We start from the raw sequence: 18,740 nt of genomic DNA, 5'->3' as shown, positions 1-18,740 counted from the left end.
CGTTGTTCGGTATAGGATCTCGATAACCTCTGCAGTGGTAGGCTTCTGCATATTGTTCTGTTTCGGCAGGAGGTTGATTTTCACAGAGAGCGCGCTGCGCCATCGAGCATGATTTTGTGGCAGACTGATGTAGACCTCTCCTGAACAAAAGCACTCAGGTATCTAGCAGACTTAGAGGACCCTAGAGGATCCACGACCGGTGGCTGCCCAGATCACAAAAGCCAATGACCACTCCAGGTATGAGTATGCAGATGCTGAACAACGATGGGACTTTTGGGTCAACTCAGTTCCACTAAAGGCTGTGGAATACTTTTCCGCATTATTTCTCTATCGAGCCTTCAGAGTATGGTCCTGAGAGAGAGAAGGTTGGGAAAGCAGCTCAACTCTTTTTCTTTGGGATGCGTTGGGTCCTCTTCGTACTCTTCTCCCAGCACTTGAGTAGGTCGTCCTTCAGGCAATCGAACCACCAGAACCTGCAGCATATCTTGGAGACTTTCTGCCATGACTGTAATGAAGGAAAGCGGATGATCACGTGGTCGAGAACATCGTCCGCTTCTCGCACTGGCTGATAGGACTGTGTTCGCCAGTTGACGATGAGAGCTAGCCATATCACTGTCTCGATGTCTGAAGGTTGCGGAGATCTGATGGCTTTGATATTGTCCAACATGCAACGCAAGAGCGCGCCATCGAAAACGGATGTGCGATTCTCTTCACTGAGATGCCGGACACAGATGGCTATGCCGATGCCGATGACATACTCCAAACCAGGAGAAATGCCAGTGCGCTTAAGGTAGAGCAGCAGCAAGGCCGCATCTCGAGCACATTCGCGGGGCTCACAGAACAGTCGGCACATTATGTCTTGCGTTCGTTTTGACGTATCATTGAGCTGCTCACCAATGAGCGACTGCCAGGATGACACAGCACATAGTAATTGAATGCACTGCACGCTGATACGTCCAGATAGTGCTACTTCGGCGAATCCATCGGGTAGTGCGGCGATATGCCGACAGAGTTGCGGGGGAAATGGATGGCGGGTGTAGTGAAGTCGGCTGCTGGGGATAGATTCTAAATCGTCCAAGTCGAAGCCAAGGTACTGTTCCAAGGCCATAAAATACTCTATGCTATTATCGTTAACATGATTGCATGAACGAATCTCAATAGACGTACATTATCAGTAGGCTACGAATGGATAAATGAGATGGTGTCTTCGACAGTCCTCCACGCAGTGAAATGATCTGTCGCAAACCTGTCAAATGTTGTTTGACAGCAGCAACATCGTGCTGGCCAGCCTGCTAAACATCAGATCAGAGCAACAGCTCGATTCGATCAACGACTCACCGATGCAATCATCAAGTGGACAACGGAAAACAAAACATTATCATCAAGGTAGGCGGACCGTTCCGAAAGACGTTTTTGCAGAGTCCTGATGGCCTTGCCATAAAGGCGATTCGCCACACTAGACGGTTCAGGAGCCCCAGCCCCAGTCCAGCGACGGAACTCATAGAGGCTCTGAGCTGCTACCAAAAAACAGTCATAGACACATGGATCTTGCATCGACAATGGAAATACCACCGATATTAGGGGATGCGCCACATCAGGGGATACCTTTAGGACGAGGTCCTCCCGCCGTTGGGTTTGAATGTCTGTAAATGTAAGTTCGATGGGCCCACAGCTCATGATATCGGTTACCACCTACATTCATCAATGCTGTTGAAAGCATTCGGGCCACCTCCGAATGGTAACGCTGCAAGTAGATCGCCGCGATAGGAGTCGAGGGCGGTTGGGGATAAAGTTAGAGATACTATACCAGTGTTGCAACAAGCAGTTGCTTTTCCCTTGCAACGTTCTGTTTCTGGTTTATATTCCGGATCAGACGAGTCATAGTGCAGCCGAAGTTGACCACCCATTAGGATGTATGGGACGGTGAATTCACAGGCAATCTCGATATGAAAAGGGGCTGCTTCGATCCCTGGCGCCGCTGATAGGGGTTCGAAATCAAAGAGCAAAATTATCGACTCAGCATGGACTGTCAGTCGTCAAAGACGTGGTTGAAAGGATATATATGCATCGCCACATTATTGATTGATGGCTTTCGATGGAGATAGCAACTCAAAGGCTGCGGGTGAGTAGAGATCGGACGGCAGTGTATTGTATCGTACTTGGCGAGGCTCGATGATTGGAATGGATCTTGTGCCGCAGTTGTCCAGAAAGCCAGTTAGACTACAGCGAAGGTATGTACCATTCCAGGCTTGTGCGAGTTTTCCTCGGAAAGGGAAGGTTGTCGAGTTCGTTGACGCTGTATCTTGCCGTGTTGATTTGGGGATGCGTACCAAACCTGATGGAAAAGACCGAATCAATTTTAGGCTAGATCAATCGCGGAGGATCACGAGTCATTCATCCGAGGCCATTCGCTTCTGATTGTATGATTAAGAATTGTAGAAAGGATAAGGCCCATATGGCCTCGCTTGGGGGGCTAATATCGTCAGTTAGGGACTAGAGTCGCCCACTTTCTTTAGCCCACGGTTTCCTGATGCAGCCCTAAATGGCATAGGAGTAGTGCAGCGGTCAAAAAATCGAGAATCTGCGCAACAACCGCATTCAAACACCGAATAGCTGTGATCCAGAATCACGAAGTCATGGAGCTAGGCCTCAGGATTAGTCAGGTCTAGTCGACAGCAGGCTTGGCTACTTTGTTGCTAGAGCTGTCCTGGTTAATGGTCTCTGCTTTGACAGTCAATAAGAAGCTCGAGGGCGGCAACTTCCGGCACATGATGCTCTATCCCGTGTCGTATATTGGCACACTGAGTCAACCATGATCTTCGTCAGATGGCCGAGACAGCATAGACAGAGGTTACCAACTTGCGCCCATTGGACACTTGGAATATCGAAAAACTTCCCAAGAGTGGAAGTTGCAAGGGACAGCTTATCGAGCCGTGCGAGGTCTCGAAGGGTTCGTGTTAGCTTCCATTAGTCATGGCTCGTAGACACTGAAAATTAGACCTCGGTTTTCGAGTTCGAGGCACATACGGAAAGGGTCCCTACAGACTAGTAAGCAACTCGTTCTGAGCTCTCGCACAGCACCTATCAAACAGATGTCCTAGGGTGCCTATAATCCAAATCCGTATCTATCATTTCGTAGGCTAAGTATCAAGTGATTGACAACGGAGTCCTCGTACAAAAGTTGGTAGAGCACCCCTCGAAGGTATTAGCTGTTTGACAACCGAGATAACCAAGGAGCATCATCAACATGATCGACGGTACTCGTATCTTGTACCACGGAAGTAGTATTTGGTCGTGTTCGAGTGGCTCATGCAGGTCAAAATGGCGCCATGAGGTGGCTTGTTCGCCATGGTTCCACGACAACCCTGAGGCTGTGCGAGAAGATTTAGGGAGCTAGGGCTGAGGCTGGCCAACCATGGCACCCCAGTGATGTTTCAGCCCCCTGTTTGCGTAGACCAGAGCAGAAATGTCAGACGAAGCCAAGCCAGGCCACCACCAATCCGAAACGCAAGCCTCAGCTCGAAAGTCGTACAATTTACCTGGGTAACCTGTCTTTCCGTAAGGCCAAAACATTGCAACACAGGCTACCACCCCGACTACAATTACAGCCTGTGCTTACGCAAATAGATAGTGTCTACGTCGCCGGGGCTCGTGGATAATTGTGGCTGATCACCTGCGTACTACGACTAAACTAGATATAGGTGGAAACATTGGTTTGCCGGCCCCCGAAGCCTAAGGGGGAGATATAACAGTCCATGCTGACCTCCCATCCTACTTGACTTCCCAACGTCAAATCCTTCTCTCCAGAATACTAAACTAAGCTAATCAATCAAACCATTCGCTACCGTTCTTGACTGTTTCTCACGACCACTCAAAAGTGTCGAAACCGGCTTAGCCCCGTCAGCAAACCTCTAAAAACAAACCAGACCTCTATTCCATCAGTCATCAAACATACATCATGCATTTCATCAAGCCCATTCTCATCGCCACCCTGGCACTCGGCGCCCACGCCCAGGACCTAGGATCATTAGTCAACTCCGTCGCAGGCGACATTACTTCTGCAGCAGGCTCAGCAGCATCCGACATCACGTCAGCGGCAGGAGCGGTCAATTCAGACATCACCTCGGCGGCGCAGTCATTGGCCTCGTCACTCACGGCAGCACTACCGTCCATCACATCGTCGCTCGGGAGTGAATTGTCGTCGCTATCGGCCTCGGTTTCGTCGGTGGCATCAAGCATCTCCTCCGTGGCCGCCACGGCGGACGATTCCGTCAGAAGCAGTCTCTCGAGCGACCTCAGCAGTCTTTCTTCGCGCGCCAGCAGTGCTGAGAGCAGTATTGCAGCCCAAGTCACGTCCGCCATCAACTCGGCGAACAGCGCCGTCGGCTCTTTTGTCTCTTCCGTCACTAGCACCGGCACTGCCACTGGGAATGCTGCTGCCAATACTGGAAACGCAGCTGTCGGATCATATGCTGTCCCAGCAGCAGGTGTGCTAGGAGGAATTTTCTTGGGAGCCGCTGCTCTGTTGTAAGATAACCGCATTATGATCAGTGCCATTATGGGATTCAAGAGCGAGGGTAAATGGCGTATTGGAGATATGTGGATCGAGATTACTGGACCCGTTCGTACCGCAGAGTATGAGGTAGATATGATTTGTACCTGAAATGCGATGATAGAATGCACCCACCTTGCCTCAACGTAACGCACTCCCTCGTTCAACTTGCAAAGTCCTTCATGTGACCTTAGTCAACGTCTCAAGCATTTCAAGGCAGGTATTACAGTAGTGGTTGCAATCACCCAAGCCTTCACGCTACACTCGTCGGATTCCAGCCTTGTCGTGGCAGACAGTCCCTCGGTCATCAATCAATAAATATGGTTGATATTGGACGTCTCCTCTACAAAGATGTGTCCCTTTGCATCATAATTCCGTAACAATCTCTTGAATCTGTAGACCAGATCTTTCCAGGCGTAGTGAAGCCGGTGATGAGACATGGTACCTGACGGCAAAATCACTGTGATCTTCTCCAGCAAAGTGCCTCTCGAGTGGTCGAACTTACATAATCCATAAGAGGTAAAGCGAGTGACATTAACTAAGCTGTATGTATACTCATTGTTCAGGTACGGTGCGGCAGACATGAGGGGGAAAAGGGTCCGACAAGGAGTAGTTGTAGACATACTTGTAACTTTTGATATGAGAGGGCAATGGATATCATCGAGAAGCTTTGAACTTTACAAGATCAAGCACTTTGAAGAACACCCAATAGGGGCACCCTATTCCGGAGAACGCTTCTGACGGCTTTACTCCATACTCCTGGAATATCTCAGACATGAATGATGGAGAATATGCCAGAAAGGTACTACCCCCTTTTGCTCGAAGGGCCACAATATTCAGACTTACTGTTCGACCTGAGAGTTACACTTACCCATGAGCAGAACATATTCAGGAGGTAAGCACCTCACCGCTCTGAAATCCAGAATAAGAGGACTCGAACTGCTGGATGATGCGATCGTGTTTGGAGATTGAACAAGGATGGCATCTTAGAGTAGCTCGCCCACCGACTTGGTTCGTCCAAGCAGCTGCTACCCAAAGCCGGCAGTTATCAATCCCGTACGCACTGCAAAGTGCCCCATAATCGCACATTGTAGGCTTGCAGAATGAGGTTCAAAGTACGTCATAGCACTGAACGCCACCTCTTTCCTCCCGAGGCATAATTCGTATAGGGAGCAGCAATGAACGGTAGATGACAGTGGGTGAGGATAGCTCTAACTTGGCTCGGACACTTGGAGCTCCTCTTCATCGGGCACGTACTGATCTTCGTCGTGCATTGAGGGAGATTGTTGAGTGAGGCGCCACAAACCTGTCTCCCATTGCACAGACATTTTGATCCAACCAGGGTAACATATTTGAACAAGACTTGCCGTCAGCTATGCTAAATGGTCAACCCCATCTGAGGTCGATCGTTTGGAAAGCCTGAGCGGTAATGTGCATTCCGAGTAGGGGCTGCAACGGAATTAGTCTTGAGGTTGGGCAGAAACAGGTGAAAGCCGTGAGCGACCGGGGGAAATCAGCATAAAACAAATTGCTTTCGATTTGACGCGATACTTTCTGTGATACGAAGGAGAACATGTGCTTTTCTGCAGGCTGCGTTGAGTAGCGGTGCTGTCAAGTATTGCAAGGTCTCACAATGTGGTATACCAAGCAGGTGAACAAACGTAGCAACAGGTGCTTCACCACATCCATCAGGCTCTCGTCCATTTCAACTTCAGAAGACTTAGTTAGGTAATTTGACACGATGGTGCATCCCAAGTCCTGTTCCCATCGTATTCGTTAGCGCCGTGGTGGTGAATGATACCTCGATCATAGAGCCGAAATGATCAGCGCCCCAGTTGGGCACAAAGTGACTTCATTCTGGTCGGTCAAGGAAGGAAGTCCCAAGATCACGGCCCAATAGTAAATTGTGGATATCGGTTCGAACGCTAGTGTAGAAAGCTTTTGAGGCTATGCGATTAGGAGGACGGCGTCTTCAACTTCAACCAGCATCAGTTGGTTGAAGTGATGTGGTGATTCACGTGATATGGCAATTCACCCTAAGATACGGTAGTTCGAATTGCCTTACTCGTGCTGCCAGTCGATGAAAAGACCCTTGAGCTTGGAGCATTGCCTTAGTGATTGCTCTATTCTGGACTGTACTTTCAAGCTCGAGGCGACCGGAGCAAAAGCAAAACCTGGTACCCCTCTGGACAGCTGTTTACCGAGGGAGACATCCTGACACCGGAGGGTAACAACTCTGCCCGTCAGCCGTCCTATCCACAAGTCATCATCACATTTACGGAACTTGCCAGAGGTAATAACAGCATTGGAGATTGGAAACAACGTTCCATATGACGGGGCACGACGGAATGTTTAGGGAGTATTCGTTACCAGAATCTGATGAAGAGTTGTCAAAGGAACGATGTGGCGCAGAGCCAAAATGAGGCGTTTCTGACTCTCTCGTCCTGTCACTCCCAAAAACTTGATTGGCACCCTCAAGAAGCGAGTGGATATCCCAGCCAGGGTGGTCTCTGTAAGCGGTGGCTTGGCTGTCACAGCGGCCAGAATGAGTGTGGCACACCAGAATGCAATCCACCTTGAAAATGTCCGCCTCAAAATAGTACCCAGGAAGAGGACTGGCTTGTCTCTGGGCATGGACTTGGAAACCTCTGACCTCATTTCTCGATCAAGGTGTCCAGCGCCCGAGTTTCATGGAAGGTGGGCACATGGGTGACCATTGGACTGTGGTCATCTGAGCAATTCCCCTGGGAGCGCTTGAGTCGAAACCAGGGAAGCAGGGGTCGTACTTTCTCCAGGCTACAAAAATGCCCCCAGTGGCAAAAAGAAGGTGCCACTTTACTGCCAAAAGTGCTCTGCTTTAGTGCTTAACACTGTCAACGCAGGAACGGTAGCCCTGCGATAGGGTGTCACTGAAATGCTAGGCTGCTTTCAGCATGCCCGGGTTGGACCAAAAGACCCAGCTGAATCATTCCCCGGGCACTAGATTGGGTGGTCCTTGAGGTATCCGTAGCGAAGGTATCCCAAGTACAGGACCTCGTACCTCGTACTGTCTCTATCCGTAAGCTGGGACTCTTCAAACATCCAAGGTTGTTAGGTATCTGCCTACGCATTACTGCTCCATACGGGTATCGAGGTCGCACCTAGAGAGAGATACTTACCTCGTACTGAGGTGTGTGTCACTCACCTCGTCACCCACCTCGGACCCGGACGTGCTGTGTGGGTTTTGCACAGATGTGAGAAGCGTCCATACCAATTCCACGTCCTTGTTCCACGTCATCTCATTCCCTTCCCCTTGCTTTCCCTTGACTTGCAATTACCCAAGTCATAGCCCCCGTGCTCATACTCAGTACTGTAATATCCCGCACGCTATCCCGTTGCTTCGGAACGGAGCCTGAGTACGAGATGGCTCTCCATGTCTTTTTACTACTGGTGAATTACTGCCCAATAATTCGCATTCCGTAGAACAAAGTCACTAAACTGGCGCTCCATGTCACTGACCCCTGTCCTGTCCTCCATCTCCTCTGCCATGATAGTGATGCTGCCTGAAGCTTGTTCTTTGGATTCGTCCGTGTCCACTGTCCACAGCCTGAGTCTTCTTGTCCCTCCCCTTCCACTGTCAACGCCTTGATTGCGGATCCTGCCGTTGGGAGGAAGGAATCTTGGGTCTCTTGTCCACCTGGTTACCCGGTCTGCGACCCTCCGTCACTTTGAGTCACCAGTGCACACCTCTAAACTTTTTAGATTCAGTTGCCTGATGCTGCCTGATGCCACCAGCCAAAATACTCCATAACTACTCTTATAGCCCACTGAGGCTGGTTGTCCCCGGTTCCCACTGTTCTAATACTCATATAAATAATTCCTGACAACCTCTTGAACCTTCAATTTCGCCTCTTCATCACCATCACCAAAGAACATTCCACGCCGCCGTCTCCAATCCGTCAATCTTCCGCAGCCCAAATCCGTCAACCCCTTAGCAATACTAGCCCAAACCCGCCCCCACCACCTTTACAACACCACTTTTAGAACTTGGCCACTTCCTAAATCCATCCATCAAGACCAAAGACTGACTCATTACCATTGCCCGACTCCATTCCACTGTCTATTGAGTGCAAACTTATAAGAGTCCAAGTCATTCAACCAAGGTCTTCTCTATTCCACATCCACACTGAAAGCAGTCGCTGTCCAGCCTTACACAACTTCAACTCAACCAACACAACAAAATGCCACACTATCACAGCTCTTCAAACTCGAGCAGTGGTGCTGAGAGACTATACCACAACCCTCGACGTGAGGGCCGAGATCGCAAGGAGCCTCGCCCAGCACCCAAACGTGAGGTCGTTGTCATCCATCACAACACTACCACTCGCGATGATCCTGTACGAACCTCAGGCATGAGCCACAACAGATGGAAGTAAATCACCCTCCTACTACCTCAGGGAGAGCCTGGTGTTCTCCCTTATTTACGCGTTGAACTCTACGACATCATTTTGGGAAATCTAAGGAATTTGGGCATACTTGATACCAAGCGAGGGAGTTATTCGGAACCTGCATCAGGACATTTATCGCAGTGCACATTGGGAAATCGACACAGGAATTGCATCGACACGGAATTGGATTTATCTTTGATACCGGCACCTCATCACCACTCTTCGAGAGTTTCGGAATATTGAAATGGGGGATTTCATTTGTTTGGGTAGGATTATTCGGAGCCACGTACTGTCGTGAGCCATCATCTTTGTATCACTCTACACCACGGACCATCCTGCTTGCGGTACTACAATCAACCATCAGCTTCTGGATTCTCGTTGGAATAAGGGCATTGTCACAACAGTCTGGAATAGAAGGACAAGAAAAAGGACGCAAGTCTGACTGTACGAGTTATCGTTATCGCCTGTCTATTGTTAGCTAGTTTATCGATTGTGACATCGGGAAGCCTATCGATAATGTGCCAATTATACCGTTACTGGTAAATTACATTGATTATTTCTACGCTCTTCACATTCCCTTCGCATGTTTCCGGCTCAATTTCCATGTTCTCACAATCTCTATAATGTTTCGAAACACCTCATGAGAACTCTTCCAAACAAATTTCAAGGCTGTGATCGTCAGATGGAGCATTTCAATGCGTCCCAAGATCGCCGCATGAAGCACCCGATCGTCTATCAACCTGAAGTGATCTGCACAGCCTTCGTCTCCAATCAAAGTGACGGATGAGGCGGCGGCTTAGCTGGATCCAAGTTAGCTGCGCATCGCCAGGTTGTGGATCTCCCACCTGGGGGGCATTGGGCTGCGGCATGATGGTTGCACCCGTCTTTGAGCCACCGAACCCTCCTGCAATTTAGGGCTCTCGGGTCTGGTTAGTACCATGCCCCAGTCTGAAGGGTGGTCCCTTAAGGCCGTTTGAACCCTTTGGGATACTTGGGATGCCACCTTCACATGCATTCTGCATCCCAGGACCGCGTCACCGAACCCGTTGGAGCATCCTGTCCAGTGTCCACAGCTCCGACCTCAAAAGGGTGTGCTAGCTTCACCTGGGCGGAACTTTTGTCACCACGGGCCAAACTGTCACAGGGAATTGCTGACAGTTGAGCCCGGCACTTCGAACTTCAAGGTCCAAATGCCCACAATCCTGGGCCCAATCGAACAGTAAAGAAGGCTTTCGAAGGATGCAGCCCAACCCGACATTCTTATCCACAATGAAGCGCCGTGCAGAAAAAACTTCGGCTGCTCATCCACGAAACCAACCATGTTCCGGCTTCCTTCATCGCGTGTCTCCTCTGAGTCATCCGGGTTGTAGTGATGGGTCGAGTGCGAATCCGGAAGAAGCAACTTAGCGATGGCTGCAAGACGAGATCACGCGCAGGTGCACTCTCTCTCCGACTTGCTCTTCAAGTACCACGCATGAAGATCTGCCATCCGCTGTTGACGGCATTCACTCCACCTTTGCTGTCTGGATAGATTCAATGGACCTTGCAGCATGCAACCTCATCGTCAAGTCGCCAGCAAGCGCTCGTCGTCATTCTACATCTGCCTGTCATCCATCACCCAACGTACGGATAGCGACTGCTACAGATCAAGTCTTGGCTGCACTGCCTCCACAAGCATTGCCATGTGCCTGTCACTGTAATGTACTTTGTCTAGGTGGGTTGGGTACAAACGCAGCTTTCCTCAATAACAAATCTCCACGTGTGTAACAGCAGGTACTCACTGGCTTCTGGCTTCATATATCGGTTTTCCTACCCATGAAGGAATTGCTCAGCCTCCTAGCCCAGCATGCCAAACATCATGAGTTGCCTAGTCATCAATTGATTTCTGGTGACAAGGAACCTCTAATCAGTTGTCTTAAGGTGTTGTGGAGGTATAAATACTCAGAGACACGTGGAATTTCTCACTGGACTCCAAATACTCCTTACGTCGAATACTAAGTATGCTCTCTGATGGTCAGTATTGACACAGCTTGACGGTCACAACTCCTGCAGGGTGAACATACGCTACGTCAAAAGTCTGCCTTCTCAGGGCTCTTGGTGCACATGCTGGCAAGTAGACCACCTCAATGATAGATGTGTTACAAACAACATTTATTGCCGTACTTCCTTGGCCAGCACACCTATGCAAATACTCGAATGAGTATGGACTGGAGAAACTTTGTAGGGCACGATCCTGTTCGAGAGTTCCATACATCCTCCACAATATGAGCGCCCGAGGCTTGTGAGATATCTATTGATACAACAGCTTTCGGTGAGTTTCGGTGTGGTGAGCCAGTGGTACTTGCATCTCCAACATAAACTCCGAACACCACTGCAGGTAAGCTGCACAGGCACAGCGACTTACTTACCGTAGCTGTGCGCGGGAATCTGCAGATCAGTAACTCAAGCCCCATCTTTCACCGCCAATCCTTTTCTTGGGCCGAACGATTGCTTCGACTCGGGTCACCACCACTCCTACTAATGAATTAGCCGTCGTTCAGAACGTCCACCATAGAATTTTGAACAAAGCAATCTTCTTGTCAAGACTTCATCTCTCCGTCATCGAGTAGGTCTGCATGAACATCAGCTTGGAAATCTAAGCCTAAAGCAAGCAACCGCACTCACTCTTGAACAGCCTTCTCCCCGCCAATCTCTTGACAACCTTATTAGAGAACCTTTGAACTCTCGGAGCAGATATCAAGAATCATGGCCCCAATCTGTGCCATTCTATGCGGCCGAGAGCCGAAATTGGTCGACTTCATGAAGACCGCTCTCGCACCAAAGATTGAAAGTGAGTATCTATTTGCCCTCTCCAGAAGCAATAGTCAGCATGCGTATCCCTTCTACCCATGAAGACCCAACAAATAAAGTTGCCCTTCACCAACGACACTTGCTTATCGTCCGCAGTCGTCCTCGTGTGCTCATCGACCGAAGCTGCACTCTCCGAGATTCCGGAACGACTGAAAAGCGATAATGACCAACAAGTCTCTCTTATCCTCGTTGGTGGCCTCTACCCACCGGAGGACGTCGAGAAGATCAAGGCCGCTGCCGATGCCGTGCGACCTGTGGCATTCTTCGTCGCGGACAGGAGCAAAATCCCAGCTGGTGCGACTGGTCCGCCGCCTCCAGAGATCATCAAGCAGCGTATCCTGGGCGCCGTTGAGGCAATGCAGACTTCTGAGGGCGTGTGGGAGCCGACTGTGCATAAATTCTAGATGAAGACTGCCTGAACAAGGTGGTCAATGTCAGTATGGGTCAGAAGCGTTGCTTACGATGCGCGGGGAAAAGCCACCAGGATGGTAGGTATCGTCTAGCGCTCGAATAGAACATGTCTTGAACCTTCCCCATTTATGCGATGCTGTTCAACCCATGCCATCGGCCTAACACTATGTCCTTTAACCAGAATGGCTGAGCGTTAGAGAAGATCACGCCGAAGGCTTTGCTGTGAGACCAGGATATAAGCGATCTATACCCTATCTACCATGAACTCATGTTTTTCTCTGACGCCTTGGCTCAGAGCAATCCAAAAAGCTTAGATTGTGACTATATCGAGCGGCCATATAAGTAGGAGACGAAATGCTTCAGCCTGACTGATCTCTTTTCCTTTTCCAAGACGTAACTCGTCGTGATCAAATAACAACAACTACTACTACTACTACTACTACTACTACTACTACTACTACTACTACTACTACAAGACGATTTGTTTGAATGAAAGTATGAAATTTTATTCGGTGTGGAATTGAATGGCCATATCCAACTCAGAAATATTGTCGGGTTCGGGTGTCCCTTGAAGATTCTTGATCCGTCTAAAGTTATTCGTCTCAGTCACCCCACGAAGTTGATTCTCTTCGACAATTCAAATTCGAAAGTCAACACAGTGACGTCCAACTTCGGCTCTTCTATATGATGTTGTTCGACAGTTCAGCTCGATGATAGACATAGGCATTCGCGTTACGAGCAGAGAACAATGAGATGTCGTCCCAAGACGAGCCGCCGAACTCAACCCTCGTCGCAAACGGGATCACGTACAACGCCACAGCCTTGAAATTCTGGAACTACACACTATACTCCAACGGCACACTATCCAACGGCAGCGAATGCTATCTCGTCTTCGACGCATACCGACCGATCCTGACATCCGCAACAAACGGCACCTTCGCCAACACAACCTCATGCTACACACCTGTCAACGCCATCGGCGCGCGGGGCATCACGGGTCTCGTCTTCGGCTCGCTGTTCGCGCTCTCGATCGTCTTCTCGACCATCAATCTGCGCAAGCACGGTCGAGCGTACCTGCCGCGTGAGAGGCGCTGGAAGCCTGTCGGTCGCCGCTGGCCGTGGTACTGGACGATTTTCGTCGCCGCCTGTGCCTTGTTGAGCTGTTTTACCGCCGTGGATGTCGATAGGGATTACATTGTTAATCTACCGTTGATTCTACAGAGTTTCTTCCTGACGCTGGCTGTGCCGACGGTATTGGCTTGCGTGTGGGAGGCTGTTAGGAGCTGGTATGCTTTTTGCATTATAGTTTGCTATTCTGTGTGCTATTTGGCTAATGGTTGCAGGACATCATTTAAGCATCGTCAGATTCATGATGCTGACCCCTTTGCGTTCCGGCCTACCGGAACACACGCAAGGCTTGAATTCTACCTCCCGCTTGTCTTCTACGCCTTTGACTGGATGGTCTTTTTCCTGGTCATCCCTCGTGGATGGACTTTTGTGCAGAAGCAAAGGTCCATAGAGCAGACATCTTCGTCAGCCATTCCGGCAGCTCTGGACGGCCGGTTCAAAGCCGGGTCGATTTTGGCGGTCATGTGTCTGGGTTTCACTGTGTTTCGTTTGGCATATAGTAGCCGTGTCTATAATGTTCGTATTCCGGGAGTGTTGTTGCAAGTTGTCCTTCTGGTGGCCATCAGACTGGCATATATGTTTGCAGGATCATGGGTTTGGCAGATCTCGCCGTACAGATTAGATGTCAACATCGGATGGTTGTATGGACTCGGCTATTCGCCGATCCTCCTCATCCTATGCCTGCTGAATCTGCGGGGTTATATGAATGAAAATGAGGAGAAGGTCTTGATTGCTCAACGAGCTTCGAGAGGCGATGAAGGTGGCATTCCCCTGGAGTCGAGATCGCATGATTACGCTCGAAGAGGTGCGGGTGGAGCGTCTCCTAGCTCTTGGTGGTCGAGATCCGGTGGCACAATACCACATCGGGGCCAATCTTCCAAAAAATCCATATCGCCAGCGGTCAAGGACTTCAGCACAGGAAACATCCCAAACGACCTGCGTGTCGGAGAGGATGAGAGTGGGGGCTCCTGGTGGCGGAAGCGCCAGCAGGAAGAAGTCGATCCAAGACGACGTGTATCTCAGGCTGAAGGGCGACCAAATCGGTCACGCTATGATGGTGGAAGCAGCGAGACCAGTTCCAGAACACAGCGCAGATGGCTCGGGGAGTCCGCCTCCAGTATCGGCACAGTAAGTCAAAGTAGACTGGACAACAGTGGTCGGAGCCACGCCTCATCGATGCATTCATTGCAGTCTCGACCTCAGGCCGTGAGAAGTATGTTGGATGTGTAGAATGCATGTCAACATTGGCAATTTCCGACATGTTCATTGTGTATCGTCCTGCTCATCTCCTGAAGCTGGTTGTACGTACTTCGCATGCTCCCATTCGGATACCTGTGCCTGCTAATTGATTCGAATGTTCTCCAATCTCTCAATAATGCCGGCTAGCTCATCGAGGCTTTTTCTTGCTCCTTTGATCTGTTCCCTCAACTCTGCCAGCGCCTCTATTTCCTTATTCGCGATGAATCGATCCAGGTGTCTGCGGCTGCGGAGATCCAGTTTGTTAAAGTGAGATGGGGCAACGAGCTTGGGACCAGAGGATTTTTGTGATGCGTGACGCGAGCAATGGACTATAAGCCGCTGGCCAGGCACTTTTACGAAGCGAGAACGTAACATGACAACGATGATGCTTTGATCAGCGAGGGCGTTGTCACAAAATGGGCTCGAGATCGTGCAATGTGATGTTTGCAGATTCGGATAAACTCCGGGCCTAAACGAGGCTGACCACACAGGCTTCTGACAAGGCTGACCAATGGCACCCTAGAGATCGACACCAGTGACTGCGCTCCAATTTGGTTTCTCGACTCGGTATATTTCATTTTCCTGTAAGTAAAGCAGTTTTTCGATTGCATAACCTCAATCTCGTGATGCTATGGCAGGTGGCCAGATCGACACGGATCCCTCGCGGCCTTCTGAGGCATCGACCCACGAACAGACTCTTCGATGATATTGTGAGAAACGGCGTCCTCGCGACTCCCCAGAAGCAATCACTCTCTACGATTCCTTCGCATGCCAACCCTTTCGCTCGACAACCCGGAGCGCAGAACGGCACCCCAGTGAAAGAAGAAAAGACAGGCGGCTCTACATCTACACATGGCCGTAAGGTGATTGATGGGTTGGTGCGCAGCATCAGGAAGCAGAAGCGAGTGGCCTTTGCAAGTATCGCGGATGGCACGACACTCGCTCCTCTCCAGGCAGTCTTCAGTGACCCTAAGCTGACAGAGAATATCTCCAATGGGGCCTTTGTATCTTTACAGGGTAACTGGGTACCGTCTCAAGGAGGTGGCCAGCAGGAAAATGAATTGCAGGTGGAGAAAGTTTTGATGATCGGCGATGGCGATACAGTCGAAAATCCAATTCAGAAAAAGGCAATGACTACGGGCTTTCTTCGAACCGTGCCCCATCTTCGAATGCGAACCGACTTTCAATCTCTTCTCCTCCGTGTCCGCAGTATGTTGGTTTCCAGCATGCAGACTCATTTCTCTGAGACTCAAAATTCTGACCGTCCGATCTATCTGGTGCATCCTCCTCTAATTACGTCGTCTGACTGCGAAGGTGCTGGAGAAGTTTTTACACTCTCGCCTAAGAGTACAAAGCCTGCGCCTTCTGATTCGAATGAAGGTGTTACAAAGAATGAGTTGTATTTCCGGGACCCGAAATATTTGACTGTTTCGTCACAGCTCCACCTCGAAGCATTTTGCGCTCAACTGGGTGCAGTCTACGCCTTCTCACCCACATTTCGTGCGGAGGAGAGCGATACTCCACGACATCTGGCAGAATTCTACATGCTGGAAGCCGAATATAGGAATATGGATCTGAAGCAGATCATGCACGGCGTGAAATCGCTGGTGCAGGAAATGACCACAGCTCTCATGAACCACCATGTTGGTCGGGAACTGGTAAAATACTATGCCGATAAGAATCGTAAAGCGCCGGCCGACGAGATCGTAGATCCAAGCGGTCGATGGACTCAGTTATTGGGTGAATGGCGCACTATTGAATATACTGCAGCAGTATCATTACTTGAAGAAGCCAATTCTGCAAAAGGAGGGAAGCTATTCACGCGTCGTCCAGTATGGGAGCATGGCCTACAATTGGAACACGAGCGTTGGCTTAGCGAACACTTTGCCGACAATCGGCCTGTTTTTGTCACAGATTACCCGAAGGTTGTCAAGCCATTCTACATGCTTCCATCCGGATTGAGCACAGAAGACAACAGTGCAGAGCGGCCCTCTGAGTCCAAAGAGACGGTGGCATGTTTTGACCTTCTGCTCCCCTACGGCTACTGTGAAGTCGCTGGAGGAAGCTTGAGAGAACACCGCCTACCAAATCTTGTTTGTGCCATGCGTGAGAAAGGATTACTTCAAAAGGTTGAGCCTGGAACCGTGGAGCCATATCCATACTTGGAACCTGAAGAGAGTCTTGGGTCGTTGAAATGGTATGCTGACCTGAGAAGGTTTGGGAGCAGTCCGCACGGTGGTTATGGCCTTGGATTTGATCGGTTACTGGCATACCTCACTGGGGTGGCCAATGTGAGGGATGTCGTTGCATTTCCCCGTGTTTGGGGAAAGGCTGATTGTTGAGGCTTTTGGCGAAAGAAGCCGCGTGCCATGTTTCCCCGTATCACAGCTCCTACTGTTCTAATAGTTGTACAATACAAAGTATCTTCACAGAGGAGATTGTATCACCCAAACATCTCTATTTCGTCTGCGAAAGACCCCTACTGGCCGACCTTGGGCCTAAGTGGTTAGCCCAAGCCTTTTCCCTTCTTGGCAAGGCTGACATATAATCAATTCATCTCGAATCTTTCCCCTCACTTTGTTGACTTTCTGTAAGCACCTTCTCGCCACGAGCCATAGTTTGTTCATGGCATCGTCTGAGCCTGACAACCTACCAAATGACTACTCGATAACATCAGCAGGGGCCACACAAATCTCTACACCTCCTGTTGCTCAGACATTGCCAGACCAGTGCGTCATCTGCCTCGACGTAATCACTGAGAAGGCAATCGCTTTACCCTGCCGTCATGAACAGTTCGACTTCCCTTGCCTAGGCCAGTGGCTGCAGCATCAGCAGGTGTGCCCATTATGTAAAGGCGAAGTCAAGGCGATAAGATATGACGTTCATGAGAAAGACAGCGGAGGTAGCAAGACATTCTATCTTCCGCCACCCGTTGAACAGACTGCGCCACGCAGTAATATCGAAGCCTTAGCTGTTCGTCACAGATTTAGGCGAGCGAGACATCAGCGGCACTTTTCAAGACCCTGGGACGGAGCACGGCCTGGTCAGCGACCACCTGGAGAATCGCGCCGCACGGGTCTCGCCTTCCGCAAGGTCGTTTACCAACATGGGCTCTTCTCCCTCCACGTCGGCTCAAACCGGATCTCACGGTACAGAGCGATCAAACCTACCTCTTTCCAACAGGACGACAATCTAGTCTCTCGAGCGAGAGCGTTTGTCCGTCGCGAACTCTCTGTCTTTGACTTCCTCAGTCCCGACTCAGAATCCTTGCCCTCTTCCTCCTCGTCGTCTTCGTCCACAGGTACACGTCGTGCCAATAATGCCGACTTCCTCCTCGAGTACATCATCTCGATCCTGAAATCCATTGATTTGAAGGGCAGTACTGGACAAGCAGAAGAGCTGTTGACAGACTTCCTGGGAAGAGACCATGCACGGCTGTTCATCCATGAGTTACAAGCCTGGCTGAGAAGTCCATACGAGAGACTCGAGGATTGGGATCGCAACGTTCAATATGCCGTCCCTGACAGTGCTCTGGAAGGCGATGATGCAAGCCATTTGCACATCCAAAATGGCAAATCTCAACAGCCGCTTCGCCATGCAAGTGCATCCGCGGGCGGCGTACCGAGATGGTTTTCTGACCGATTTGTTCTACGAGACAAAGCAAGGGCAACCTCAACAGCTATACCGTGAGCACCCTGTTGTGAGTGCAAATGATATGACTCAGACCAGCATCAAGGCGTTGTAAGTTCTGTGGAATCTTGACTGTATGCCTCTATGATGACTGTCGCAGACTACTCCTTTACTTCGGGACAGTTTCCAACAAGCCCTCGGCTAAGTCTACGATTCAGCTGCCCACTGCTCGTTCTGCAGTTTCGTAGATTACGACCAAGGTTACAGCTGGTAACGAACATGTTGTCTCGCGAAAAGATCGCATTGTTCGACTTTTTCGCAAGGTCTTGGTCACGAAAGTCAACAACATATTCCAGACTTGTACTCTGGAGTGATTGTGGATTTAGAGTGAAATACGACAGAAATTTCGCATGGCATCTATCCAGTACCCAATTATCCTCGGTTGCATACCCATTTTTCTTTTGAGGTGTGATGATCCAGTTTGCCACGAAGTCCATACTAAA

General features: G+C 49.9%; 7 protein-coding genes across 7 annotated transcripts; 6 read left to right on the top strand and 1 right to left on the bottom strand.

Moving 5' to 3' along the window:
- Positions 1-379: 379 nt before the first annotated feature.
- LTR84_004424 (uncharacterized protein) lies at positions 380-1,907 on the bottom strand (the record flags this gene model as incomplete). The annotated part of the gene is made up of 4 exons (XM_064848001.1): positions 380-1,121; positions 1,168-1,289; positions 1,339-1,517; positions 1,697-1,907. The coding sequence occupies 4 exons, from the start codon at positions 1,905-1,907 to the stop codon at positions 380-382; spliced, it is 1,254 nt and encodes a 417-aa protein (XP_064704540.1).
- Positions 1,908-3,958: 2,051 nt separating this feature from the next.
- LTR84_004423 (uncharacterized protein) lies at positions 3,959-4,531 on the top strand (the record flags this gene model as incomplete). Its single annotated transcript, XM_064848000.1, has 1 exon — positions 3,959-4,531. The coding sequence occupies one exon, from the start codon at positions 3,959-3,961 to the stop codon at positions 4,529-4,531; it is 573 nt and encodes a 190-aa protein (XP_064704539.1).
- Positions 4,532-8,772: 4,241 nt separating this feature from the next.
- On the top strand, positions 8,773-8,967 carry LTR84_004422 (uncharacterized protein; the record flags this gene model as incomplete). Its single annotated transcript, XM_064847999.1, has 1 exon — positions 8,773-8,967. The coding sequence occupies one exon, from the start codon at positions 8,773-8,775 to the stop codon at positions 8,965-8,967; it is 195 nt and encodes a 64-aa protein (XP_064704538.1).
- Positions 8,968-11,724: 2,757 nt separating this feature from the next.
- Positions 11,725-12,233, top strand: LTR84_004421 (uncharacterized protein; the record flags this gene model as incomplete). The annotated part of the gene is made up of 2 exons (XM_064847998.1): positions 11,725-11,809; positions 11,926-12,233. The coding sequence occupies 2 exons, from the start codon at positions 11,725-11,727 to the stop codon at positions 12,231-12,233; spliced, it is 393 nt and encodes a 130-aa protein (XP_064704537.1).
- A 760-nt stretch (positions 12,234-12,993) lies between these two features.
- LTR84_004420 (uncharacterized protein) lies at positions 12,994-14,598 on the top strand (the record flags this gene model as incomplete). Its single annotated transcript, XM_064847997.1, has 2 exons — positions 12,994-13,526; positions 13,584-14,598. The coding sequence occupies 2 exons, from the start codon at positions 12,994-12,996 to the stop codon at positions 14,596-14,598; spliced, it is 1,548 nt and encodes a 515-aa protein (XP_064704536.1).
- A 635-nt stretch (positions 14,599-15,233) lies between these two features.
- LTR84_004419 (uncharacterized protein) lies at positions 15,234-16,949 on the top strand (the record flags this gene model as incomplete). The annotated part of the gene is made up of 1 exon (XM_064847996.1): positions 15,234-16,949. One exon carries the CDS (start codon positions 15,234-15,236, stop codon positions 16,947-16,949), a length of 1,716 nt encoding a protein of 571 aa, XP_064704535.1.
- A 283-nt stretch (positions 16,950-17,232) lies between these two features.
- Positions 17,233-18,297, top strand: LTR84_004418 (uncharacterized protein; the record flags this gene model as incomplete). The annotated part of the gene is made up of 1 exon (XM_064847995.1): positions 17,233-18,297. The coding sequence occupies one exon, from the start codon at positions 17,233-17,235 to the stop codon at positions 18,295-18,297; it is 1,065 nt and encodes a 354-aa protein (XP_064704534.1).
- Positions 18,298-18,740: the final 443 nt, after the last annotated feature.

Source organism: Exophiala bonariae (genome assembly GCF_035927105.1).
Source record: "Exophiala bonariae strain CCFEE 5792 chromosome Unknown scaffold_19, whole genome shotgun sequence".
Lineage (NCBI taxonomy): Eukaryota > Fungi > Ascomycota > Eurotiomycetes > Chaetothyriales > Herpotrichiellaceae > Exophiala > Exophiala bonariae.
Note: the sequence above shows the minus strand (reverse complement) of the source record. Positions and strands in the feature narration are given on the sequence as shown.